This window comes from Spea bombifrons, chromosome 11, assembly GCF_027358695.1.
Source record: "Spea bombifrons isolate aSpeBom1 chromosome 11, aSpeBom1.2.pri, whole genome shotgun sequence".
Taxonomy (NCBI): domain Eukaryota; kingdom Metazoa; phylum Chordata; class Amphibia; order Anura; family Pelobatidae; genus Spea; species Spea bombifrons.
Window position 1 is genome coordinate 16,113,631 of NC_071097.1, and position 27,110 is coordinate 16,140,740.

The window sequence follows — 27,110 nt, forward strand, 5'->3', positions numbered from 1 at the left end:
GGATTTTGCCACCAAGTACTAAGTCAGGTTTTGCAAATGGGTCAAATACTCGCTGCTCAAATGAACCTACCATTAAAATTATAGACTGATCATGTCTTTGTCAGTGGGCAAACATACAAAATCAGCAGGGGATCAAATTTTTTTCATTCGCTGTATGTTTTGGCCTGACTTTTTGCACCTGTAATTGGGTAAGTCTCTCTCGGTGAAGGCTGGTCCACAGGTGAAAGGTTAATTGTTGGAAGATACTACATTTTGTGCCCCATGGCATCACCTGACAGTTTTCCGAAGGATGCCACACAATTTTAAGCCAGGTATGTAACTTTGAATTGAGTGCAGCGTTTGTGATAGGTAGCTGAGCATGGCAGAAAGGAGGTCAATGTTGTGGAGATCAGGCTCTGGGGGTAGCTTACTCTAAATGCATAGCATTAGAATCATGGCCTGGCTAGGTGTTAAATCAAGCCATCAGAAAGTGTGAAAGGTCTTTAAAGTTTTGATTCCAAATGCAGATAGACAAATGGTCCGATTGATTGCAGAACTGAAACACAAGGATTTTCCCAATTCTAAAGCCTGTGTATAGGATATTTTAATTGAGGGATTTGTATAGATCCTTTGAATATATTGGAATTGAACAAATTGATAAATTGGGTTCTCTGTGTAGGTCAACAGTATGGAGTCACTGGGCGGCTGAAAGCGAGATGCCCCAAATTATCAAGAATTGCACAGCACCTTGATTGTCTCCCTGCTTTTATGAGGGAATTTGCTTGGACTCATAACTGGAAATTCAATCAAAACCTAGTAAACACTAGTAAAACTTACGACAATATGTTTTATACTTTTTTTTTTTTCCCTCAGTATTTCTTCGGTGCTATGCTGGGGGAGATTTTCAGCTGGTTATTTCACGGCACGTAACGGAACCTCCCCTGCTGTTGGACACTGTAGATCTGGGCTCACCACAATGTCAGTCACCCACTCTAAGAAATGATGATTTCTTAGAATTCAAAGGCCGTCTGGATCAGTGCGGCATCCATAAGGTGAGATGGTGGTTCTGTTTTCCTGAAATTAATTATTCCTGATAAACCATTAATAATAAGGGCTTTTTTGTTTGTTTTTTTTAAATGGTCTCTTTCAGTTCATGGATGGCCATCTTGTTTATGAGTTGACTCTGTCAGCCATGCAAGATATCTTATTCTCCCCAACAGGGTCAATCACTCGGGACACAGCTGTAAAGTGAGTGTATCTTGAGGTATCTTCTGACAGTGATCAAAATATGCATTACACAATGTGTCTTTGGGGTACAGTTTCAGTTCTCTGGTAGCTTGTCAGCGTTTCTTTTTCTTCCAGAGTGCTATCTCGGTGCACATACCCTTCCAGCCATTCTGTGTCCCTGGTTTCTCTTGTGGTATCCCCGGTTCCTATTGCATCATTGACAAAAAAATCAGGATTAAGTCTGGAGCTACGCATTGCTAGAGGTGTGTGAATTTTGTGTCTTCTGGAACATAGACTATTTTAGGGTTAATAAACAAAAAAGTTTCATTCATTTTTCTGCCTCCTTTAGGATACTTGAGCTTTTTACACAATTCACCACGCCTAAACAAATTCAGTTTGCATAATTCACACTGTGTTTAGGCTATTTGCGCAATTCAAGCCCTGCTCAGTCTTTAAAGTTCCTCAGCCCTAACATGGAAGAGGTGATCAACTGCCGGTTTTGTAACGTGGGTATCAGGATGAATAAAATTGCCTCATTGCCTTAATTATCCTGTTACAGAAAAGCAGACATTGAGAGATTGTAACATTTGACATTTATGTAATGTTCAAGATAGAGAATGATTTATCGGATCTGCTTAACATACTAGGAAATGTAGTTAAATTTTTTTGCCTGGAACAGCACCTTTAATTTTTTATAATATAAGGATAAAATTTCCTTGGATTGAAGAATTAGGCATAACTGTATTTATTTATATATATATATATCATACTTTGCTATAGTAAATTTATAAGGTGAAAAATAGATATGACTGGCTAGTCAAACAGCATTAGAGATAAGCTTACTTTATCAGTCTTATGATTGAATCAAATTTATTTACGTTTACAATGTTACTTATGTTAACTGCAAGAGCTGTTCTTAAGAAAGAAAAAAGCAAAACTGAGCGAAGGCTGTTACAACAGCACAGGCTAACATCATTTTAAAGAGTTTTTCACTCATGCAAAACTTAAATTTATTGTCTTTACAGCAAAATATTTGCAGAGTTTAATGTTTCTACAGTTTGGAAGGGGCAGATTTATATTTTTGGCTCGTTTGTCACATTTGAACTTGAGTAAAAACAAAATGCAGCTTTTAAATGATTATTTGATTTCTTGAGGGCAAAGCAAAACCCATATCACCCATGTGAAAAAGGACTTGCTCCCTAAACCTAATAAGTGGTTAAGCCGCCCTTGGTGGCAACAACTAAAAATCAAATGTTTTTGATAAATGCGTCTTTTACATCGCTGAGGAGAATTTTATCCCACTCTTCTTCTTGGCAGAATTGTTTTAAGTTAGCACCATTGGAGGGTTTGTCAAGGATGAACTAAAGTCCATTAGACAACATCTCAATTGGATTCAAGTCATAACTTTGACTACTCCACTCAAACACATTCATTTTGTTCATTGTGAGCTGTGTGGGAAATTCCTTTTTCACGTAGGGTCCGGTATGGGCTCCCCCCCCCCTTCTATACATGAAATTTTAAAACTGCATTTTGTGTTTACTTGGGTTATTTTTGTATAATATTGAAATTGGTTTGATCAGAAATATTTAACAAAAATATGCCAAATATGCAAAAATAAAAACAACCAGCAGTATACAATCTTAACAATTTGGAACTGTTAAGATGTCAATCTTTTTCCCTGCCATCCCAGGTGACACTACGGATAGACTCCTCCTCCTCCTCTGTACCTGAGACAGGGCAGGACTCTAAACATTTAAAATCCCCTCCCCAGTGTTTTTTCCCTTGCCATTCCAGGTGGCACATGAGAAGAGAAGGCTCCGCCTACCAGGTAGGGCAGGAAATACTATAAAAAAAGGAGACCTCCCCCTTCCTCCCCAGTGTTGTTTCCTGCCCTACTCAGGTAGCGGTTAGGCTGAAGCTTACCTTTCCTTCCTTTTTTTGTTTTCTCGGAGCCCCGGGGGGGGGGGCGTCCTTTTCTGATACCCGGCAGCGGTCCCGTGTGGATCCAGGGTTCGTGCGGCAGCATCGGAGGCTGCAACTCCGCGTGTATCGCGGCAACGCACACGAGGCTCAGTCCTCGTTCGGCTCTGCCCACAGCCCAGGGGGCTCGCTGGGATGTATATCCCCGGGCTCCGGTTCACTCCGTCCCGGGGAATCCTCAGAGTGTGGCACGGCAGGAGGAGATCTCTAACCGGCTGTGCCGGTTTTCTCAGCACACGTTCAGATCTCCAATCGGCTTCACTTCCGGTGCAGCGACCCCAGGTCACGAGAGGTCAATTGGCTGGGAATTTCCGGATGTGAGGTGCCCTGGGCACCTAAATGCCTCTGTATACAACGCCAGAATGGGTAAGATCTTTCATTGCTGTTTGTTTCTGTGCTGTAGTTTTGCATCTACCTCTCTGCTATTGTGCCTGCCTGTGCCTGAGGATTGTCTACTGCCATTTCAAGTAGGTGTTGCCCTCTTTGCTTGGAAGAAGTTTTACGTTGCCTATGCCATTGTTTTCTGCAGTTACAGCTTGTGTTTCTTCTCCTCAGTCATGTCAGATAAAAATCAGGATATCCCTCCTGAAGCCTCCCCACATAGGAAATCTGTGGGAAAGTCAAAACACAAGCCTGTTCATCCTGCAAAAAGACCCTGCATGACCCTTCGGTCAAAACGTGCAACTCCTGCTCTCGGCCTAAAGATGTTTCCACAACGGAATTTACCTCCTGGTTGAAGGGGGAACTTCAGTCTACCTTTGACTGTTTTCGAGCCATGGCAAGCCCCTCTCAGGCACCCCTGCAACAACCTTACCAGCAGGGTCCACCAAATTACCTCCCGGATAACCCGGAAGATTATTCGGCTCCTTTTTGAATATGACTACAGAAACAGGGAAACTCTACTCTGAATCTACAGGAGGACATACCAGTTGCAAAACCAGATCCTTTTCAGGGTCACTCTAGGAAACCGCAGACCTTTCCAGTCCACGATTCTCTTTCTGCCATTATCACAGAGCAGTGGAAATTTCCTGACAGGAGATTCTTCGCATCCTTGAGAACCAAGAAGCTTTTTCCTTTCGATAATTAGAATTCTGAGGCCTGGGAAGTCCCGAAAGTCGACACCGCAGTAGCCAAGGCCACGAAAAAAAAAAAAAAAAAAAATAGACGCGGCCCATTTCAAAGACCCCATGGACCAGAGGGCTGAGGTCTGCCAAAAGGTCTTTTGAAGCAGCAGCGGCGAATTTCGTCCAGCGATTGCTATGGCGTCAACTTCTAGAGCCATTAAAATCTGGCTCCAACAGGCGGTGGAAGACCTTGCAGCTATTCGAGAGACTGAGCAGGTCGCTAGCAACCTGTCCGACACCTGCTTAGCAGTTGATTTCATCTCCGATGCCTCCATTGAATCAGTCCGTACGTCTGCTAAAGCCGCTGCGCTTTCAGCGGTTTCTAGGCGAGCACTCTGGCTTAAGTCATGGTCTGCTGATAATGCCTCTAAACACAAGCTGTGCAGCATTCCGTTCCAGGGGAGCCACCTCTTCGGCAGCGATCTCGACAGGATCCTAGAATCCACCACGGGGGACAAGCACTGGTTACCTCAGAGGAAAGGACCACCTCGTTTCAGATCGAATTATTACAGAGCTCCAAGAGAGAGAGAGTCCTACAGGCCCTGAACCTCCAATCAGGACTACCAGTCTTTTCGGGGTAAACCCTACGCAAGAGGGAGATTCCAGAGAGGAAGAGGAAGAGGCAGGGACAGTAAAGCAGGAAGGTTCTGACGCCAGCAGGCTTCAGGTAGAGGGCAGGTTGACCGGTTTCATTCATGCCTGGGAAGAGGTCACCTCAGACCCCTGGGTCCTTCGCATCAAAGAACAAGGCTATGCTCTGGAGCTTACTCACCTACCTGCCCGGAAATTCCTGCTGTCCATGCCCCCTGCAGATCCTTGGAAAAGATCGGGTTTCTTCTCCACGCTCAACAACTTAATTCTCGAAAGAGCTCTGGTCCCGGTTCCGCATCAAGAGATAGGAGAGGGAACCTACTCCCAAGTCTTTGTCCAAAGCCGTCCGGGAAATTCAGGCTAATAATCAACCTACAGGTGGTGAACACCTGTATCAGATACAACAGGTTCCGGATGGAATCCCTGAAGTCCGCCACAGAGATCATTTCTTCAGGGGACTTCATGGTCACCATAGATCTGCGGGATGCCTATTTACATGTTCCCATCAGAAGAGACCACCAAGATTCCTCCATCTGGCGGTTCCATTACCTCAAGCGATTCGACATTTTCAGTTTCGGGCTCTTCCGTTTGGAATTGCTTCAGCACCTCGGATCTTCACGAAGCTCATGTCGGTGGTCGTGGCCTTCCTGAGGCAAAAAGGCATAAAGGTGGTCCCATATCTGGACGATTGGCTCCTCATAGCGGTCTCACAAACTTTCCTCTAGTCCCATCTGGAGTTTTTTTCTCAGGACCCTCCACGACCTAGGATGGCTAGTAAACAGACTCAAGTCACAGTTACTTCCAAACAGACGTCGTACCTTTCTGGGAATGATCCTCGATTCACACGTACAGAGGACGTTTCTCCCTCGGGACAAGATCCCAAGATTGAGGGAATTCACACAAGCGGTTCTAACGAACAAGTCAGTGTCCATTAGAGCCATCATGTCTTGGCTCGGCCTAATGACCTCCTCCATCTCAGCGGGTCCCTGGGCACTTGCTCATGCAAGACCTCCTCAACAGTTCCTGCTGGATCACTGGGATCGCTCCAGGATGTCCTTTCGCAAGAACGTCCAACTTTCCCCCTTCGTTCGGGAGTCACTCCGATGGTGGCTGACAGCCAGAATCTCTCACAGGGGCTCTCTTGGCAGACGAGAGTCTGGGTGGTAATTTCCACCGACGCCAGTTTGAGAGGCTGGGGTGCTGTTATGGGAAGCAATATTACCCAGGGAACTTGGTCTCCTCGGGAATCAGACCTGCACATCAAATTTCTGTTAGCGGTCTGGAGGGCTCTAAGGTTCTGGTCTACAATCCTGCGACACAGGTCCATCAGGATCCTTTCAGACAACGTCACCGTTGTAGCCTATCTGTCCAAACAAGATGGCACCAGAAGCAGGCGCCTGCAGACCCTGACCGCTCAGATCTGCCGATGGGCGGAGTTCAGTCTCTGCATTCTCTCCGCGGTTCATCTCAAGGGTTCACTGAATCAGGAGGCGGATTACCTCAGCAGGAACTCAGTACTTCCGGGAGAATGGTCCTTACACAAAAGGTTCTTCGCTTTCATCACGGAGAAATGGGGTACTCCTCAGATAGACCTGATGGCCACGCACCTAACCGAACAGGTACAGGAGTTTTTTTCTCTCTCTCCAGTCGGCCGTCCCCGAGCCCTGGAAGCACTCTCGCAGACCTGGGATTTCGATCTCGCGTATGTTTTTCCTCGGCTTCCCCTTATTTCCAGAGTGCTCCGGAAGATTCGAGAAAACCCTCAGTGTCATCCTGGTTGTTCCTTTCTGGCCTCGAAGAATCTGGTTTTCGGACCTTATCAACCTGGCCGTAGACGAGCACATGCTTCTTCCTCAGGTGAGGGATATTCTCGTTCAAGGCCCTGTTCTCCACCCAGATCCCTCCCGGCTCAACCTCTCAGCATGGCTTCTGAAGGGAGATCCTGTCCTCAAAGGGATTAACTTCATCGGTAGTGGAAACGATTCTCTCCAGCCGCAAGAAAACTACGGCTGCTAAATACCAGAAGGTTTGGGAAACGTTCATCACCTGGTGCTATGGGCACGAAGTATCCTCTCCACCCATCCATGAGGTGCTACGCTTTTTACAAGACGGCTTTGATAACGGGTTACAACCTGCTACTATCAAGGTCCAGATCTCAGCTCTCAGCAACTACTTGGACTCCAATCTGGCTTCCCATCCCTGGATCTCCAGATTTTCTAAGGGGATGTGCAGACTTCGCCCTAGGCTCCGTCCGTCGGTTCCACCTTGGGACCTTAACCTCGTGTTGCACCAACTCACCACATCTCCTTTTGAGCCTCTAGAGGATACCTCTCTATAGCTGCTCACCTACAAGGTTGTCCTTCTAGTAGCACTCGCTTCTGCTAGGAGGGTGAGTGAGCTCCAGGCTCTCTCCAGAGTGGAACCTTTTCTCAAGATTCTGCCGGACTGCGTTATCCTCCGTTTACCACCGGAGTTTCTCCCTAAAGTTGTCTCGCCTTTCCTTTCGGATCAGGAGATCGTCTTACCTACGTTATGTCCGGATCCCAAGAATCCCATGGAGTTGGAACTCCACTCGCTAGACCTGCGGAGATGTATCCTGTCTTATCTCTCGCGTACATCCGCCTGGAAGAAATCCAACGCACTCTTCCTGTCCTTTGCGGGGACCCGCAGGGGCAGAGCAGTGTCCAGGGCTTCCATAAGCCGCTGGCTTAAGGACGCAATCACCTTATGTTACATCTCCGCGGGAAGAGTGCCTCCCTCCGGCCTGAAGGCACACTCGACCAGATCCGTCTCGACATCCTGGGCTGAACTCTCCGGGGTGAATCCGTCTCTCATTTGCAAGGCAGCGACCTGGAGGTCGATTCATACGTTCGTAAGGCACTACAGGCTGAACCTTCATCTCTCTGACGAGTCTCAATTTGGTCGCCGTGTCCTGCAGACTGGAATCCTTCCCTCCCTATCTCGCTAAATCTTCTCATGTGCCACCTGGAATGGCAAGGGAAAGAAAGAATTCTTACCTGGGAATTCCTTTTCCTTGTCCATTTCCAGGTGGCACACTTTTACTCCCACCCATTAAATTTACTTTTGCTTGGCTGTTATTTGCCTGAGTCTTTCTTTTTAACCACACTGGGGAGGAAGGGGGAGGTCTCCTTTTTTTATAGTATTTCCTGCCCTACCTGGTAGGCGGAGCCTTCTCTTCTCATGTGCCACCTGGAAATGGACAAGGAAAAGGAATTCCCAGGTAAGAATTCTTTCTTTCCTGCCCTACATCAGGTAGGGAGGACTCGTCTCCCATTTGTTTTTTCCTTTTCTAGGTTGAGCCGTTCCCTGGGCTTAGCCCCCTTGATGAGGGATGCCTTTGCACCATACCTTGGCTCCCACTCCTCCTCGCGTGGGCAGGGCTTGGATGCTGCTGGGCGGCATCCCGGCTTCGTCCGTCAAGGTGATCCTTTGGCTTCCGGCTGGGAGCGTTACGCACTTCGGTAGTGTGTTTCAAGCCTCGTTGTCAGCTGGTTTTGAAAAATTTCCTGCCAATCTGCCGCTGTTGTGGCTTACAGCCTGATTGCAAGCTATTTAAACGGATGGGCGAGTAGGTACTTTTGCTCTTTCAGTTCCTGCTCCTTGTTGTTTGTATTTTCTATGGTGCTGTTGCATCTGAAGTCGTCATGTCGGCTCCTGAAAATTCCGAGACGCCCTTTGTTGAGGACAAGCCTAAGAAGCAGGGCCGGCCCTACAATGGAACAGAGTAGGGCAATTGCCCCAGTCGGCACTCTGCGAGCCCTCTAGCTTGGTCTCGGTGCCGGCTTGTAATGCTGAGCGCCAGAAGTGACGTCAATTTCCGGAGCTCAGCATTAAAGGCCGGCACCGTGGCAGAGCAAGGAGACTCGCCGCAGGACTGTTTAAAGGTAAGTGCAAAGGGGGGGGCGTCATTTTAAACTTCGCCCCAGGCGGCATTATGTCTTGGGCCGGCCCTGCTAAGAAGGCTTTGATGAAAACCACATGCACAGTGCACTTGCGTGTCACAAGGCTTGCCTGACATCAGTTGCGGATTCTGTGGCGGCCTACCGTCTCGCCTACATTTTCCCTCCCTTTTCTCTGATCTCCAAGGTTCTGCAGAAGACCAAGAACGACCCCGCCTCTGTTATCCAAATAGCTCCAGAGGTGCGTCTGGTATGCGGAGTGGATCACCCTCGGTTACATGAGCCCCCTGAGGCTCCCTGCTTGGAGAGACCTTCTTCATCAGGGCCAGTTTCTGCACCCAAATCTTGCAATCTTCCAGCTGACGACCTGGCGGTTGAACGTGAGATCCTGAGGGCTCAGGGTTTCTCTATTCCAGTAGCTGAGGCTCTTCTTTGTGGTAGGAAGAAGGTTTACACCCCCCCCCCGCCTCAGGTGTATTAAGATCTGGAAAAAGTTTTGCAGTTGGTGTGGTTCTAGAGGAACTTTTCCTTCGATTCTGGAGTTTTTACAAGAGGGATTTGACCATGGTCTTCAACCATTTACTATCTAGGTACAGATTTCTGCCATTAATGCCTTACTGGGATTCGATCTCGTCTCACTTCTGGTCGTCAGACATTTTTCCAAAGCCATTGTCCTTATGCGTCCTCGCCCTGTCACCAAGTTGGTTCCCTGGGACCTTAATCTTGTTCCTTTGAGCCTCTTCAGTCCGTATATCTACACTTGTCTCTGAAGACTGCCTTTTTGGGGGCCATTACTTCCGCTAGATGTATTGGCTAACTTCAGCCTCTGTCTACCTGCATTTGTTCCCGGATAAGGTTGTGCTCTCTCTGCCTCGGGAATTCAGCGTACAGTCGGTCTTCCACAAGAACCAGGAGATTGTGCTGCCCCAGCAGAGGAAGAAGCTGTACATACTCTAGACCTTAAGAAATGCCTCACCATTTATTTGGAACAGACTCCACCTGTCATGCACCTGTACCCAAAAACCCGATCAGCCGCAACTTCACCCTGAGAGATACCGAATGGGGAGGGCCCCAAAGGAATACCTACCCTTTTTTTAAATAAATACCCTCTTTTCGGCCATAAGGTCCTTGAGGCTGTTTTTCCCCCTCCCTTCTTGGGTATATCTATACGCTGCCTGGGATGGCAGGGAAACGGTAAGTTCTACTTACCGAGAGCTGCTTTTCCCTGCCGATCCCTGGTGACACGTTTGTTCGCTCCCTTTTTTTTTTCGTCAAATTTGGTTTCCTGTGTGGTCTTTATTCACTGGGGATATCAGGAAGGGAGGGGCTTTTAAATGTTTAGAGTCCTCTCGGCAAGCAGAACCGTTATTTTTTTTTTTTCTTATAGCTAGTCCCCAACAGAAAAACATAATGAAGGAAAAGCATTGTGGTATGCGTTCCCCAGTGACTCATTAGTAGTTGTATAACTGTTTTAGCTAAGGAACTAAATGCAAGTCACATGATTTAACAGGGAAGTAGTAAAGCTGGGTATAATATACACTCACTGGCCACTTTATTAGGAACATCTGTTCAATTGCTTTTTAACACAAATGACTAATCAGCCGATTACATGGCAGCAATAGGCATGTGGACGTGGTCAAGACAACTTGCTGAAGTTCAAACCAAGCATCAGAATGGGAAAGGGGATTTGGTGATGTTGAACGCAGCATGGTATCTGGTGCCAAACGGGTTGGTCTGAGTATCTCAGAAACTGCTGATCTACTGGAATTTTCACGCACCGCCATCTCTAGGGTTTACAGAGATGGTCCGAAAATGAGAAAATATCCAGTGAGTGGCAGTTATGTGAATGAAAATGCCTTGTTGATGTCAGAGGAGAATGGGCAGACTGGTTCAAGAAAATTACAGAAAGACAACAGTAACTCAAATAATGCTCATTACAACCAAGGTATGCAGAATGCCATCTCTCGATGTTTTGTGCATTCAACCTTGAAGCAGATGGGGTACAGCAGCAGAAGACCACACCGGGTGCCACTCCTGTCAGCAAAGAACAGGAAACTGAGGCTACAATTCGCACAGGCACACCAAAATTTGACAATGCAAAACTGGAAGAACATTGCCTGGTCTGATGAGTCTTTATTCCAGCTGCTACATTCAGGTGGCAGGGTCAGAATTTGGCGTAAACATGAAAGCATGGATCCATCCTGCCTTGTATCAACAGTTCAGGCTGGTAGCGGTGTAATGGGGTGGGGGACATTTTCTTGGCACACCCTTGGTACCAATTGAGCATCATTTACACACAACAGCCTACCTGAATATTGTTGCTGACCATGCCCATCCCTTTATGACCACGGTGTACCCATCTTCTGATGGCTACTTCCAGCAGGATAATGCACAGTGTCACAAAGCTCACATCATCTCAAACTGGTTTCTTGAACATGACAATGAGCTCACTGTACTCCAATGGCCTCCAGTCACCCAGATCTTAATCCAATAGAGCATCTTTGGGATATGGTGTAACTGGGGATTCGCATCATGGATGTCGAGCTGACAAATCTGCAGCAATTGTGTGATGCTATCATGCCTATATGGACCCAAATCTCTGAGGAATGTTTCCAACACCTTGTAAAAAGTATGCCTCGAAAAATGAAGGCGGTTCTGAACTGCAGGGAATTCTCCTTTCTGGCAGCCAGGGAAGGCATGCACGATGCGCGTAGACAACCTCCGCTGCTGCCGGCGCTCGGTGATAGAAGCCCCAGCGGAAGTGCCGGCAGCAGCTGAGGTTACCAGACAGGAGGATCCAGGTCCCCTTCATCGCTGCGGGGGATCTGGATCTTAGTCTCATCGTCACACTTCATTTGAGGTCTGATTAGAAGACGACCTCAATTATAAGACAAGTTTTTTGGTTTTTTTGTTGTGTTTTTTGTTTGTTTTTTTCCTGCGGTTTTGAAATTAGATGTCCAACAAGCTCATAAAGGTGCAATTGGTCAGGTGTTCACATACCTTTGGTCATATGTAGTGTATGTGTATATATTGATTGAATTGTCATACACGTTTTTCTTGTGCCTATTTAATAAAAATCATTCTTGCAGATGCTTCGTTCACCTCATTCTTTTCATCTACTGACTTTCCTTTGCGGTTTTCTCTTGGGAATTTTGTCTTCTTGGAGGTACGACTTCTTTACCCTTCTGACCCCCGACTGCACCTGCGCCTGCACCACTGCTGGGGCGCACCAACTTTAAACTCGGCATCTGAGTCCAGTCAGTGGCCACTTATATACAATGGGTGAGTGCTGAATACAAGGGTGTGCCCCCCCCCGAGATATGCCCCCCCAAGTCTTACCAGAGACTTAAAGTGGGGGGAAAAAAGTGTGGCATATATTCGGGTAAATACTGTATAATTAAATGTTATCAGAAAGCTGCTTATGTTTAAATTAGCAACAGCTATTCTTGTGAAGTATTGTAAATAGAAATGCAGTCTAGTTTTAGAGATGCAGGGTCCAGAGCATATATGTAAAACTTTTATCACTTATCAGTGCATGTACTGCACTGCAGTCTTCAGGTAATTTTCTACCAGGAAATGCACAAAAGACGAACAGACGTGCTAGCGTCTTACTATTAAGTGTTATTTGTTTTGCCCACCATATAATGCCTGTTTGGCACTGCTTTCCAGATGAATTGCGTAAAATGAAATTCTTCAACTTCTGCAGAAAGTAGGAGCACACTATACACTCAAGGAGAATTAGCAACACAGTTACTTTCTGAAATATTCCACCAAAACCGATCTGACATAAATGACTGGGCCATAATGCCAGTGCGGGTTCTTGTGAAAATGTTGTGCTACTTTTAATTTCCTCCTTCAGCTGTCCTTATGATGGCGATGACATAGCGACTCAGATATTGGCTGTCCCCATGCCGTCTAGCTATCAACGATTTGCTGTTTCAGCTTTCACGTTCCTTGGTGATCCAAACAAGACACAGGTATGACAATGATCTAGTTTAAATGTATGGAATGTTTGTGTAATTTGAAAATAATTGAAGGGTTTATTCACTAAAGCAGTGATCGGCAGTAGTGTTTCTGCTACTAACTTCATCTTGCGTTATGAAGGACCAACTACAGTGAGGTTCTGGTGCAGGAAGAATTTAGGAGGCACTACATAATCCTTAATGACAAATAAATGTTAAAAATTGTAGCAGGACAAACTTGGTGTTTCTTGGTCTTCTGTGGACTGCTTTAACAGCGTGTCACAGTACTAGCAGCTTCTTCCTGTCTGATCACACTGGAAGTAGGTCTATGCATCATGGAATCTTGCTGCGGGACAGTAAAGGACTCTACAAGAGTGAGAGGATCCCAAGGTGGCCCTTCCTAATGAATTAAAAACTGAATAAAACGACTTGTAATGAATAGACTTTACAATGATTGTGTACAACTGTCTAAAGTATTATTTTTTTCTTTTCTTCCCTCTTCTTTCAGGTGTATTTTTTCTGTAGTGTATCAGTCTGTTTACCATCTATTTCAGAGACCTGTATTTCAAACTGTACCACACTATCAGGCAGTAAGTGGTTGGATTTATTTTGGCAATAAACAATGTAAACAGTTTCTATGTCTAATACATATATTAATTTTCCTCTTAGGAAGTCGACGGTCTCCAAAAGACAGTCCTATTCAGTTGGTTAACTCATTTGGCCCTCTTGTTGTCGAGGCAGAGAGGAGATCGCCAGGTACAAACAGCTGGTCAGACAGGCTTGAAAATGTTTATATATTTTGGGGTATTTGTTTTTTTTTTTTTTTTTTTTTTTACCTATCACATGTTTTTTGTTCCTCCAGGTTTGGGGGATTCCCATCCCCTCATCTCTATCATTCTTTGGGTCATATGTGCCTCCTTACTCATTCTAGGATTCTACATTATTTGCAGTCTCAAGTCCTAGGGTTTATGAGCTGAATATGCTAATTATTTGTCGCTTGTCTTCTCAGTTTGTTGCTTTGCCTCCTGGATGCAATTTTTTTGTGTAAAAGTATTTGCTGTGAGACATTGTAACTGTTTGTTGAAAACTATTAAGGTGATTTTTAGGACTCTGCATTACAAGTTTTAACACTGATACTATATGAAATAAAACTGTAAATTACATAAATTTGTGATGCAATATATTAAAGATGTAAGACAACCTATAATTGTGGTGTGTGTTGTCAGTCTCCCTTCTAACCCGATGCATGTAAAGTGCAAATATTCCTGAACGTGAATTCAGCCATGCATGCAAGATTAGGCCGGTGTTGGCTGTCGGTTTGTACATTGTTAATGAGATCCCATTGTCTGACCTTTTTGTGTCAGGATTGATTCTTATGTAGTGGAATAGCAAAGCCTAGAAGAAATTACACCTAAAGACACAGGTATAACTGTATACGTAGATCACAACCAGTTTTTAATTGTGCAACTGACTGTAGACAACAGTCAACTATTCAGCTGCTGTATCATTTACTAAAGTCTGGCTGTAAAACAGGTTTTAGTTAACAAACAGCGGGACTCGCCTTATGGCAAAATTTGTGCACTCTTAAGCTTGCTGCATAAACTGCAAATGGCTGGAGAAAAGGCCTTTTTGGTATTGAAGTTAAATCTTAGAGGAGAAAGAGACAAATTGCTTTTTTGCAATGTAGATCATTAACCCAAAACCCATCCCTTCCAAGTTTAACCAGTGTTTTCCTGCCGTATGTTATGTCTCCTATTTTTGTGTTTTGCATGTAGTGCTCCAAATTTTCACATTGATCGTTGTGTCCAGGGCAATGTGCATGCTAATATCTGTTGTGCACATATATTTCTAAATGGGCTGCCAGGAGCACCATTTTTGGGTTTCTAGCAGCTCCTGGTCATTGCAGCAAGAATCTTCTGCTTGTGAAGTGAGCGGTGGGTGCGTTTCTTTCTTTTGTGTGTTTAACTTTTACCTACCCTATTTAAATTTAAGATCAAGGTTTTCATCCCAGAAGTGCCCCTGGGACTAAAATCCTCATTAAAACAATTTCACAGATGGTGCAAGATTTGAGAAGGTGAGATTGCCAAAGTTAAAGCTTTTTTTTTACTTTCTAGAGTAAATGGATAAACGTAATCCTAAATGTTTGATTAGTGTTTGACATGGAGGAGGTAGAGAAAATTGCAGAAAAAGCAAGTTGGTTGAGGTGTTTTCAGCCCATGGAGCCTTGAGCGCTGTCAGCTCCATCTATTGAAAATACTTGTATAAAGATGCATCTTTCCATTTGTATGAAGCCAGAAAGGAGTGGGATACCCAAAAGGTGGATCTGGCCATCTTTATGCTACCTGTAGATGTTTTAAGGATCCAATGGACAAGAAAGTGAGAGTCTTTAGGGAGGTGTTCAATGCCTCCCACTATATGGTTTCATACAGGAGTTGTTACAAAATCAATTGCAAGATGTATTAAAGTATGGCTAGGATAAATAAGAATATATGCAGAATGTTTTGATGGAACAGCTTTTGAATTATAACCACAAAACTTCTAGTGGACTACATATGCAATGCTTTCTGAGAATGAGTGCAAAAGTCAGTCAATACAATATTTGCCAGACAAGTCCTATGAGCCGCTTTGGCCGACCATGGCTTTAGCTAAAGAATATTTAACAATACGCTGTTCATGGACTTGTCACTATAGGATATCACCCTAAAATACAGAGACCGTTATTTCCATTCCATAAAGTTTTTTTGTTTTTTTTATTATACATTTTTCCCCTCGAGTTGGACACTCTCGGGTGGAGACTTCAATTACCAAAGAAGACAAATTGAAGATATTGACTAAACTAAACCAGCACAACTTCCAAAGATCACTAATGACCATGGCAAAATATGCTGTTCCTTTAGTTAAGGCATATAGGAGACACCAATAAATTGGTGTTTAAATGGAAAGGCAAAACTGGCCTCCTTGGAGAACGTAGAAAAACTGCCCTTGAGTCAGTAGGTCACTTGTCTGGTGGCTGAATGCACACACTCTGGGGTGGTTACTTCTGGAATTCTGTGAGCTGGAAAGTAATAACTCAGATGCAAGTGTTGGGGAAACTCATTCACAAGGATTTCACTGCTCTAGCGACTTGAACACCAACCGAATCTCAGTTCAAAGGTTATCTGGCTATTGCACCCAAATCTAGACTGACATATTTTAAGTTGAAAGGTAATTAATATTTGATCTGACATTCCCTCTATAGTCTTTTTAAGACATAAATCTGAAGGTTTGAAAAAGCACATTACACGAGGACCAAAATGATGTGACGCTACTTTATTAGTAAGACAAAGGCAACCTTGTAATTGTAGCCTCTTTACAACCATTGATGCTTACAACCAGTTTTGGAAGAATTGTTTGAAGAGTGGCGTCTCATTGCCTTCGGAAACCAACTGTACCTGTTATAAAGAATCAGAATATCATGTAGAATTGATGAGTGGTAGGGTAGAGGGGTAGGGTAAAGATAGGAGAATGTATTACCGTGGTCTTGGGTGAATACTTCATAAAAGTAAGGAACTTATTGGCTATTTCCAGGGATTGCTCTCGTTCTTCTTTGTTTGCCTTTTTACCTGTAAAGACACCCCAGACTGAATAGTCCTCTGAGCTATTTTAAACCATTTTCTTGCAGAATTGTGTTTTCTGTATTTTTTGTCATAAAAAGCTTTTTTCTTTTATAAATATTTCCTAGCCTTAAGTCAGCTACTATTAAAAGGCTGCATGATCAGAGAGAAACAACAAGTGAAAGCCTGCAGGAGTATGGCGATTTTGTGCATCTTACAAAGAAAAGTGTACAATGCTCTATTGGTTAAACACAGCAGCCAGCAAAGCCCTCTGAATTGGCATTCCCTCAGTCCAAGCACATTGACAGAACCTGAGCACAGGTATATGATGTAATTTCTTGGTGCACAGGTAGTAAGTAAGGAGAAGAAAGACCTGTCACCAGCTGGCAGACCACAAGAGATGAACCATCTCCTGAGTCTACAAAGGTAAGCTGAGAGGTCCTAAATGTAGATGTACTGTATGTGCATGGAGTGGTGTTTGCACAAGTAAGTGTGCACATGTGAAACTGGAGTTATATGGGTATATGATACACATAGAAATTAAAAAGGAAACTCTTACTTGAAAGGAAAAAATATATATAAATTGCCCCCCCAACAAAAAATTTTTTATGTACATGTTCAAATGTGGCCCTACAGAATCCCCAACACATGACAAACCTATGCATGTGGGCATCCTTGTATGTTGCTGAACACACGTTTGTTTTGCTGCTTTGCAAAGTGTGCATGATCAGTTGGGAAAAGGATGCATTAAATGTGTCAATGATCATAGTGGAATACTCTGGGTTGTCTGAGTTTTTATTTCTCATTGGGCTAGCTTCTGTTGGGGGAAACTGCTGCATTGCACCTTCACTCCTCCTAAGTAGTGAGATGAGTCTTGACAATGATGGGCTGGTTGAATGGATTACTTTCCATTTATACCACGACTTTCCCTTCAAGTCACAGAATCAGTGAGACTTGGTAGAATGGATGTTCCCCAGGCAAGGATTTGTCCTAAAAAGACCCCTTTGCCATTAGCTGCCTGGACATGTGAGCTGTCTGGCAAATGTTTTCCGATTAGATGTGTCTGGTAGAAAGGATTAAGATGATTATGCTGGTTGTTTGGATCAGTTAAATATAGAACATAGAGGATCCCAATTGGGAGCAATGCTTTTATTTTTCTTTGTGGGTTTTTTTTGTGTGTTAAATTTGTCTACCAGAATATTGCTGAACCTTATTGCCCTGAAAGGCTGATAAGCGATTTAACTAAAGGAAGCTTGTAGGTGCATGTTTGTATATCAGCAGTAACGATAGGATGAACAATTGTCTTCTCCAACTCAAAGTTCTGCTTAGTGTTTCCTAGCCCTGAACAATTGTATTTGTTTGCTAGTTCCTAAATCCTTGATACTGAATTTACATGATGAAATAAAACTCACTAAAGCCAGCTATTTGTCCTTCTTACACTCAAAATGTTAGCCACTGCAACAAATATTGAAAATATACCAATAACCATCAATAATACCCCTGCCATGTGAACTCACTAAGTCCGTAAGCACACATCAAGAACGTCCTCCACATAATATATATCCAATTTGTGGTAGACATGGTATATGGCATTGCAGGGAATATGTGTAAACTACTTGTATGTATGACTAGACCCATAGAATCAATTCAATCTATTAACTTTCAGTACCTTTCCACACATAGAGCTTGCCAGATGTGTCCAAGATGAAACAGTCATCTGAAATCAATTGCTCTTTTTTGTAAACGCCATCTCCAATTCGAGATACCTGCATTTGTCCGGTAGCATTGGAGACCTAGAAATAACGGAAAATAATTTACTGTTGAGTCTTTGTAGTTTAAAAAGACCTAACACAAAATAGCCTGATTCTTTCCCCAACTACTATACTTTTTGTTTTCCAAACCAAAAAAATTGCATTTAGCCATTCACAGTGCAGAATGAAGTGTTCTACTCATCTAGTAACTGTTTACTTAAAGGGATAGTTTTATATCCCCAAAAGCCCGAATAAAAATGCATATTATATTACCTAATTTGTACATTCTTAAAGCTCTGTGGCTACCCTTCATGGTCAGACTATTCTTGCCACCAGTTCGCTGCCTATCAGTGGCAGGAAAGTGTGCCCATTGTAAGGGACAGGGGCATACCTAAAGTATTTGGCACCCAGGGCAGATCTTATGTTTGCCTCCACACACTTTAAGAGTGAGTGAGGGCATGAGTGTTTTTTAAACATACACACACACACATTCTCTCGCTCTCTCTCTCTCTTCTCTCTCTCTCTCCTCTCTCCTCCTTGTGTCTCATTTCTTTGTCCGCTTCTGTGAACAAGGTCTCCCGATGTACTTCTGCAAAAGTTGGAGAAATAGGGGAGGGTCTGTACCTGCGGCTCTGCTCGTTTGTGGAAGTACTCTGAAAGGCCAGGATAATTATGTATTTGCAGGATAAGAAGAGCATTTCTGCACCTCTTTCACTGCGAATCTGCATTCGTCTGGCCTCTCTGGGTACTTCTAGAAAAGGATGGAGCCATGGGGACAGCTTCTTCTCTAATCTTTCAATTGCAGAAGTGCTTCAGGAGGCCTGGTTCACAGAGATGCGGATGAAGAAAAAACTCTGAGAACTGGAGGAAGAGGTAACAGAAGAAGTGGAGCTGGGGGAAGAGAGACAGGGAAGTGAAAGCGGAGAAGGTAGGGAGATATTTTCCATGGAATGAAGGTGATTGAGAAAAGTGCACCCCCAGTAGATCTGTGCCCTAGGCTGGCGCTTACCTTGCCTATAGGTAGTGGCGGCCTGTCTACATTCCTCTATATCACTGTGTCTTACAAGAAAAAACAAACGGGACATCCCTATTAATTGGAGTTACCAGAAACATACGGGTGTGGTTACGTTTATTATTCTACTTTATTTATAAAGCGCCGACAGTTTCCGCAGAGCTGTACAAGATGAAAATTTTACAGATGACGACAAGTATAATGCAGCAATTGACATACGGATACAAGAGGAATTAACTTACAATCTAGGTAGATAAGGGGTGAGAAATAGGAGGTGAGGACTGTGTGGTAGTGAATGGTGTAAATGTAGGGCGGGATAAGGGTTGAAAGTGGGTGAGAGGGAAGTTTTGATGATTGTCAGTGGTAGGCTTCCCTGAAGAGAAGTTTTTAGGGAGCGTTTGAAGGAGGGTAGAGTTGGTGAGAGTCGGACAGCACAGGGAAGAGTTCCAGAGGGTTGGTGCTGCGCGAGAGGAGTACTACAACTTCTAATGTTCCACCTATTTCTGGCCATGCTCTCCCTATTTCCTGCCTATGCCTTGCCTGGAATTGGTCCTATTGAAGACATTAGTCCTTTCAAAGACCCTATGGATGTACCTTTTAAATCACCAAAAAAGGTGTTGATATCACACTTAAGATGTAATAGTACACTGAACTTTTTTTTTTTTTTGGCACCAGAAGCGAGGTGGCGGTTTTTGTTCTGCACACCTGCACATATCTTCTGATATTCTCTTCTAGCAGTATTAAAGCTGAAGTTCACAAGAAGCACTTATATGAGGACTATAGACCTAAGAATGTCTGTAAAATGTTCTCTGCTTAGAACCCCCAAACTGGATGATAACACACACTGGTGAAGAATGCAGGGCTGTACAAAGATCAAGGCTGAAGTTACAAGTTGGAAAGAACTTCTCCCTCTTTCAAAAGGTATAAAAAAAAAAATAAGACACCTGTATGGGGAAATACTTTAAGCGTGGGGCTTGCTAGACATAAACGGGTATTTCATTTATCCACCTCCCAGTTGTTATTCCAGAAGATGCCCAAAACGCAAGTGAACTTGATACCTGATAAAGGACTGCTTCCTTTGTGTGTCTTTCATCTGCCTCCTTGTCGTCAGTGCTTTCTTGTTTAATAATTTCTGGCTTCTGTCCCAAGATCTGCAGTGAAAACCAGGTTTGTGACCGCAATTTATTTACTTATAAAAAAATATGTAACTATTAGATCGTTGACAGTCCCACAGTTATCCAAGTATCAAAGAAAATTCCAGTTTTATTCCAACTAAATAGGATCTACTGATTCCGGCTGTTACCTGTGACATTTCTTCGGGTTCTTCCCCTTCTTGTACAATCTCTACTTGGGCAGCCCCACGTGTTTCAACATCTCGGATCTGATTAGCCATATCACGAGCTCGGTTCCTCTCCATCATGTTTGATTGAGACCCTGACCAGACGTAGATACACTTAAAAGAGAGAGAGAGCAAACTAAAATACAGGTTTGGTTTCCGGCCTCAGGCAGGTAAATCACACAAGAAAGTCTATCAAAAATCCATGTTATATATCTTACACAATATACACTATTTCACTCTTTAATTCACAGAAATCAATTGTATGCTGGAAACACTCTGGCAGTCATACATCCAATACAGTAGTTACAAGTTTGTTAAAAAAAAATAAAAAATAATTCTTGAAATATTACATTATAATTATGTTTACAAGATCTTTTCCATGCCGCCCCAGTTTTATGGCTCTTAGTAAAATGGCCCTTCACCATGCATAGCGAGTTGAAATCTTCAACTTATCTGTGAATATATTTTGACAGCCCATTTGTTCCCAATGTTATTTTAGCCCCATTCCTGTTTTAATGTGTTACACCTCCATCCCTGTGTTTTACCCCCTCAACCAAAGGAGCACATTCACAGGATTTCCCATGGACCCAGTGTACCCCTACAGTTGGTCAGATTCCACTTTTCCCCTGCTTGGCGCCTGACAGGAAACTAGCTGCGAATTCATGGAACTGAGCAGCAGCTAGGAACTGCGGTAATGCCTGCCAACAATTGGATCTTCTTCGTTACAGATACCTGTTGGCTTTTGAGGTTACATTAAGCTTGTGGTGGGCAACACCCAGTGGTGGTTACAGAGAAGGAGCCCATTTGGGAACACTGGTTTTATCACCAATCTTTAGGACCAGGGTTTACACAGCTGCGGCTATGAAACTCTGGCCCGGCTGCCGCGTGGACTATTCCCGGGAAAGTTTCCGAAGCTGAGCTCTCCATTGGATACACTGGGATTGAGCCCACTTCCTTGGGATCACTCAGAAATAGTGACTCTTTGTTGGCTGGGCATTGCTGGCCATAGAACTGTATGTCGGCGCCAGGCTGTCTGATGAGATTATACTCCTAATGGTGTTTTGTGTATAAATATCTGTGCTGTCTTGAATAAACTCAGTCTCGTTTTACCCCCACACAAAGTCTCGACTAGTGCTTGGGGGGAGAATTACAGAGGATCAACCCTTGAGCAACTGAGCATTCACGGCAAGTAAGATTTCTACGAGCTACTCAGTATGGATCTCCGCCACACATAGTTCAGTAAATTAGCCTTCTCTTACCTAGGATACTTATCTGATCACCAACTGATAGGACACTGGCATTTATTCTGATTTGTTTTTAGTTCCCATTTTCAACCCTTTTAGGACCTGGGTTTTTTCATACATTAATGACAAGAAGTTTTCTCATCTTTACCATGTGTTTGTTTGGTTTTTTTAAACCACGATTCCCCATTTCAATATACCCCCCACAAATTATATGTTTTGTTAATCATAGAAATACATAAAACATAGTAGTGCTCATATGAAAACATTCTAATATTTCTTCTCCAGGTCCTGAACAATGACCCAATTTATGTTTGGCAACATATCCACGTATATATTGCTACAGAGGGCCAGAATCCTCTCTATCAATTCATTGATAACATGCAATTCCAGTAATCTTATTTACTGACGTGCCCCTGTGGTTTGCAGTATGTGGGCAAGACCACTCAAAACCTGCATTGCGGAGCACTTCAGAAATATAAAGAATCAAGTTATCAATCATCCCACTTTAAAGAGCATCACAATTCCGACCCCATTTCAAGGAATCCAGAAAATAAATAAAAATTGGAGAGGGAGGGATCATGGCAAAGAATTAAGTGAAACAGAGATGAAGTGGATGTTTGAAATGAACACTATTTCCCCATAGATTTGGAAATCAATGAATTTCTGTGACATGGACCAAATAGTATGAACTTTTAGATATAAGATATATAATAATAAGGGTTGAATTACTCAGTCTGCCATACAAGATTAAATATTGTATTTATATATTAATTTGTACAGATGTAATTCTGGATTTATTATTGAATTTTAACTATTTGTATTTCCCTTTTTGCCCTTTTCCAAAATGGCTACCGGATTCTGCCTTCTATAAGAGCCTTTATAATAAGCGTTGCCCATATTGGACTAAATTCAAAATACAGCCGATCGGAAGGGACACTTTGAAGGTTGCACCAGGAGCTAGGACCTAGCAGAAACGAGCAGATGCGCCGGATATGATGCGTGTAACAAAGACACGCACTGGAAGTGACGCGGATGCGTACCATAAATGACACGTCAAAAACAAAGTCTGTGGAATTGGCGCCAAAAACAAGCGTTGGGCACATTATAAATATGGAACCTATGGATAAGGACAATACACTTCAAAAAGACAGCCGACACGCGTTGTGTTTTTAAGTACACTGTACTTTTATATTTGGGAAACTATACCTAGTTCTCCTTATTTTTAAACATTAAAGAATCCTGAAGGAAAAGAGCTGTGTGGATCCTTTACTGCCTGGAGTGGGTTCAGAAGGAAAGAATCCTCTCGTGTACACCCCAAGTGGGCACCCTGAGTTGTTTATATAGAGCCTGTTCTATTTCATGTGAGTTTATTCTATACCCCATTAATATCAAAACTGCATTCATGGGTTACACTATGATCTCTCTCTCTGTGTCTCGATTTACAGGGCTAAAACAGAGGTCTAAGCCACATTATATGAAAGTATATATATATATATATATATATATATAGATACACGCTAAGGTTGTGTATTGGGGCATGTGCACTTACACCTTTATGTTTATTTGTATTATTCAGTGGAAATTTTGAGTTTTTTTCACAAGGTGTGTTATAAGTTGCACTTTACTTTGCACTTATTGTTGTTCGTTGATATTTTAAGGACATACCTGTATGTCCATATGGGAGTGAAAGGGTTAATGCATATTGGAGTCAATTTTGCATACATTCCTGTGCATGTTACTGCAAGTTGTAAAATCATACTTCTATATCATTCTCCTCCCTCTTCTGAATCCGGGAAGTGTAAGTGGGAAGCTTACATTTCCTGCTCAAGTTGATCCCAATATGCATTTTACATGAAAATACTGCTGGAATAGCAATTAGGAATTAAATTATAATCACCTTTCCTGTGTTCAGAATGAAGCAGTCCCCCTTATTGAAGCTCTCCCAATTAAGATCTGTCTCAACTGCTCGAATCTGTTTCCTCCCCTTTACATGGTAGAGATGGTGTTTGAAGGCTTCTTGGTCCCGAGGAGCTTGGTGAAGACCTGATGACACCCCTCCGTCCTATCACAGTAAACGATGATGAAATAATAGACATGTTGGGCATTAAATTGGAGTGCAACACATTTTTGTAACCTTGTACTAAACAAAATGTTGTGATCATAATCATTAAAACAAGTTGTATTTGTATTGTATAGCTCCATCATATTCTGCAGCCTTGTATAATGGTTAAACAGGACCTAACAAGTAGTATATAACAACCATTCGACTTACAGAGGGTAAGGAGGGCCTTGCTCAAACGAGCTTACAATCAGGGAGATATGGTGTATTACACAAGTGGTAAAAGTGCCACTGTTATGGATGGACCAACCGCAGTGGTATAAGTATTGCAAAAGTGCGTAGACAACCTTGAAGTGGGTTTTGAGGGATTTTTTGAAAGACCAAAGGCAGGTGGAAAGACTGATAGGCTAGGGGAGGGCATGACAAAGGATACAGGGAGCACTTAACAAGTCTTGCAGACATGCATGAGAACTAGAAATGAGAGGAGAGGACAGACGGAGATCATTGGAGGTTGGCAGGGGGGTATTTAGGAATGAGTGAGGAGATGTAAGTAGGGAAACGGCTATGAAGAGCTTTGATGGTAAGAGTACTTTTTTTTTTCAATGAATCCTGAAGCACAACAGCCAGCCAGTGAGGAGAGGTGTTCGTAAACCAATGGGAGAGAAAGATAAGTCTGGGAGCGGTGTTGATGATGGATTGTAGAGGAGCGATATAGGTATGAAGGAGACACGCTAAAATGGAATTACAATAGTCAAGGCGGGAGATAATGTGGTCATGGACAAAAGTCTTATTGGCATCTTGTGTTGGGAAGGGAAGAATGCGGGCAAAGTTTTTAAGTTGGAGACAGCAGTTTTTTGAGACAGACTGAATGTGGGGGTGAAACAGAGTTCAAAGTCCAGGGTGATACCAAGGCAGTGAGACTGAAGGGATGGGGAGATGATTGTGCCACGGTTACTGAGAGAGGCTGATGAGGGAATGTGAGCATTGGAAGGAGGGAAGATGAGGAGTTCGGAGATGAGGAGAGATTGGGTTTTAGGATTGCAGACATCCAGTTAGAGACGAGGCAGTTGGCTACCCGATCTAAAGGTATTTAAAAAGGTATCATGGGTATATCTAAAGGTATCTGTCATGGAAGGCTCTGTGCCTTGGCCTCCTCCCTACAGACTATGGGCCCTGGCCTTGGAAGGGGTTCTGTTTTGGGGGAGGTGGGTACATTCTCTCTAAAGACTGTGGAGCTTGGAGGCAGGTTTGGGGCACCTACATTTTGGGAGGAGGTTTATATGTGGTGTTTTATCCTCCATCGGGTCAGGACTTACAGGGCAGGGACTTACATTACAGAGACCTCCATGGCCAGTATTTGCACCAGGATCTGATATCCAGCAGGTTTTAGCCAGAAATTAGGGAACCTCCCGTGTTTACCATTCTTCCCACAGACTACAATAGTGACCCCCCCTACTGGGCTGAGTCCAAATGATGTCAAGTCACGGTATCATTACTTTGTCACAATGCAATACAATATTGGGCCACCCATCTGTAGGCAGATGATATTTGTCAGTGCATAGTAAAAGATGCACTGACAAATATCCGCCTACCGGTGGGTGTCCCAATATAAGTGATTAGATCTCATTCTTCCTCAACTAACCAGATAGGTTACACCTCCAGGGAAGAGGGCCATGAACTCTGCACTCTCATGTCCTTGTGTTTCACGGTTCTGAGTTGGTTTCTCTCCCAAGTACATGTGAAGTTGAGAACTATAAATCGCACCAGCAGCCCTCTCATCCACAGATGTGTCACATCCTGAGAGAAAGAAAAGTAACTTGAAAAAGGTAAAATTGCCTTATGGATCACAACTTAGGAAAATTAGGAAAATACCCATATCTGTTGTTGAGGAGTCTATAATATGTCTATGTATACTTTTTCTCTTTTTCTTTCCAAGAGACATATAAGTGAAGCTATCTTTTCATGGGGAGGAGAATGAGTGTGTGGCATTATAATGCATTTTCTCATCCACAAAAGGAAATAAGACTCTTAGTCCTTGTATTTAATATTATACAATCTATCATAACATTTTGTTTAGTTAGCAATCTGTAACTGTTCTCTGGTGTGCAGTTTTGTTATCCTACGTTTTGTTCAATGTCCATCTCACCGTTCCAGACATAAATGCTGCTGCTCTCTGGGGAATTATACAAAAGGAGGTAGGTGTCTCCAGAATGAAAAACCCCATGATTTTCAGCAGGTACCGATATCAACTTCATCTTCTCAATACGGAAAATATGTATCCCAGGGTCAACAATGGATGGGGGAAACCGCAATTCCCTGTAGGGGGGAAAAATTTATATAAATAGCATACTGTAAAAAAAAAAAAAAAAAGTACCGGTATTTTTCACAGTACTGAAAGGATTAAAAAAAAATTAAGGTAGGAAAAATATAATAGCATGAGAAAGCGGAAGTAAGCACAAAAGACTGCGGATAGAGAACAAAATAGTAATTTCCCAATCATTTGTGTACATTGTCCAACTGATTACCAGTTTTACAGATGGTTAATTGTGGTTTGCTACAATTATCTATGTTTACTGAATACACTACAGCTATCTGCGTAAAATGTACAAATCTAAACAGTTTCTAACTTTCTAATGATATCAATTAAAGCTTTTTGTCATGACCTGAAAATTATTGTAAAACTAAAATGTGTCCTTTTAATTTTTCAGGAAGTAGTATTAGATATATTACCTTGAAGTCAGTAAAATCATCCATGCAATATATTCTTAGGATGTTTTGTTATTAGCAATACCCTATGCTGGTGGCTTTTCTCATCATTAGTGGTGCATAAAAGTAGATCTTTAAGCTGTTGAGATATACGTATCGGGCTACTGCTAATGCTAACCCTTTCAGTACCATAGGGAAGAACAATGTTTTGGCACTTAAAAGCTAAGGACTTTATCCCCCTCACCCTCCTTACTTTGCACTAGGAGCTCCGAACATCTTCAATCTGCAAAGAAAAAAAGTCAGGGGTCACATGAGTTCCTGGTTTATTACTGTCCTACAACTTATTTTAAGATTATTTTCGCTTACCTTTTCTTCTTTTGCTGTTTTGTGTGCTTGTGCTTCAGCGTTGAGTTTCGAGCACCGGATGCCTTTTCTACACTAGCAGTTACTACACGCTCAATAGCCTAGAGGGCTTATTTTTCTGCGGTTTGTGATGTTAATGAGAGGAGTGTATAGTGTGACTCAGTATCATATAAATGACGCAGAGAAGTCAGATGCAGCTGGTCACACAGTAAGACAGGAAGGGAAAAAACTTGCCTAACAAAGACAATTGGTAACAAAAT

The 27,110-nt window shown here is 43.0% G+C and overlaps 3 protein-coding genes across 3 annotated transcripts in view; 1 reads left to right on the top strand and 2 right to left on the bottom strand.

Annotated features, from left to right (window-relative positions):
• LOC128468234 (zona pellucida sperm-binding protein 1-like) overlaps window positions 1-13,990 on the top strand; it is a 31,186-nt gene extending 17,196 nt beyond the window's left edge. Inside the window, exons 5-12 of the mRNA XM_053449924.1 lie at window positions 853-1,031; window positions 1,130-1,227; window positions 1,342-1,469; window positions 11,911-12,103; window positions 12,681-12,798; window positions 13,292-13,373; window positions 13,453-13,539; window positions 13,646-13,990. Of these exons, the coding sequence (XP_053305899.1) occupies window positions 853-1,031; window positions 1,130-1,227; window positions 1,342-1,469; window positions 11,911-12,103; window positions 12,681-12,798; window positions 13,292-13,373; window positions 13,453-13,539; window positions 13,646-13,746 (986 nt within the window). The 3' untranslated portion in view covers window positions 13,747-13,990. The remainder of the gene's footprint in view (window positions 1-852; window positions 1,032-1,129; window positions 1,228-1,341; window positions 1,470-11,910; window positions 12,104-12,680; window positions 12,799-13,291; window positions 13,374-13,452; window positions 13,540-13,645) is intronic.
• The window catches only part of NDUFV1 (NADH:ubiquinone oxidoreductase core subunit V1), a 587,185-nt gene that overhangs the window by 72,646 nt on the left and 487,429 nt on the right, over window positions 1-27,110 (bottom strand). The gene's annotated exons all lie outside the window — the stretch shown is intronic.
• On the bottom strand, window positions 16,078-27,070 carry CAPG (capping actin protein, gelsolin like). Its single transcript, XM_053450586.1, has 10 exons — window positions 26,854-27,070; window positions 26,741-26,770; window positions 25,928-26,097; window positions 25,424-25,578; window positions 23,620-23,784; window positions 20,443-20,592; window positions 20,198-20,290; window positions 18,046-18,169; window positions 16,297-16,385; window positions 16,078-16,214 (listed from the first exon to the last, which is right to left on the bottom strand). The coding sequence occupies exons 2-10, from the start codon at window positions 26,761-26,763 to the stop codon at window positions 16,149-16,151; spliced, it is 1,035 nt and encodes a 344-aa protein (XP_053306561.1). The 5' UTR covers window positions 26,764-26,770; window positions 26,854-27,070; the 3' UTR covers window positions 16,078-16,148.

Excerpts from the sequence above, each read along its gene's own strand:
- CAPG (XM_053450586.1), bottom strand. The coding sequence starts at position 26,763 with ATGTTCGGAGCTCCTAGTGCAAA. Across the intron at positions 26,098-26,740 it reads TTCGGAGCTCCTAGTGCAAA|GGAATTGCGGTTTCCCCCAT; the intron begins GTAAGGAGGGTG and ends TCCCCCCTACAG. Across the intron at positions 25,579-25,927 it reads CAGCATTTATGTCTGGAACG|GATGTGACACATCTGTGGAT; the intron begins GTGAGATGGACA and ends TCTTTCTCTCAG.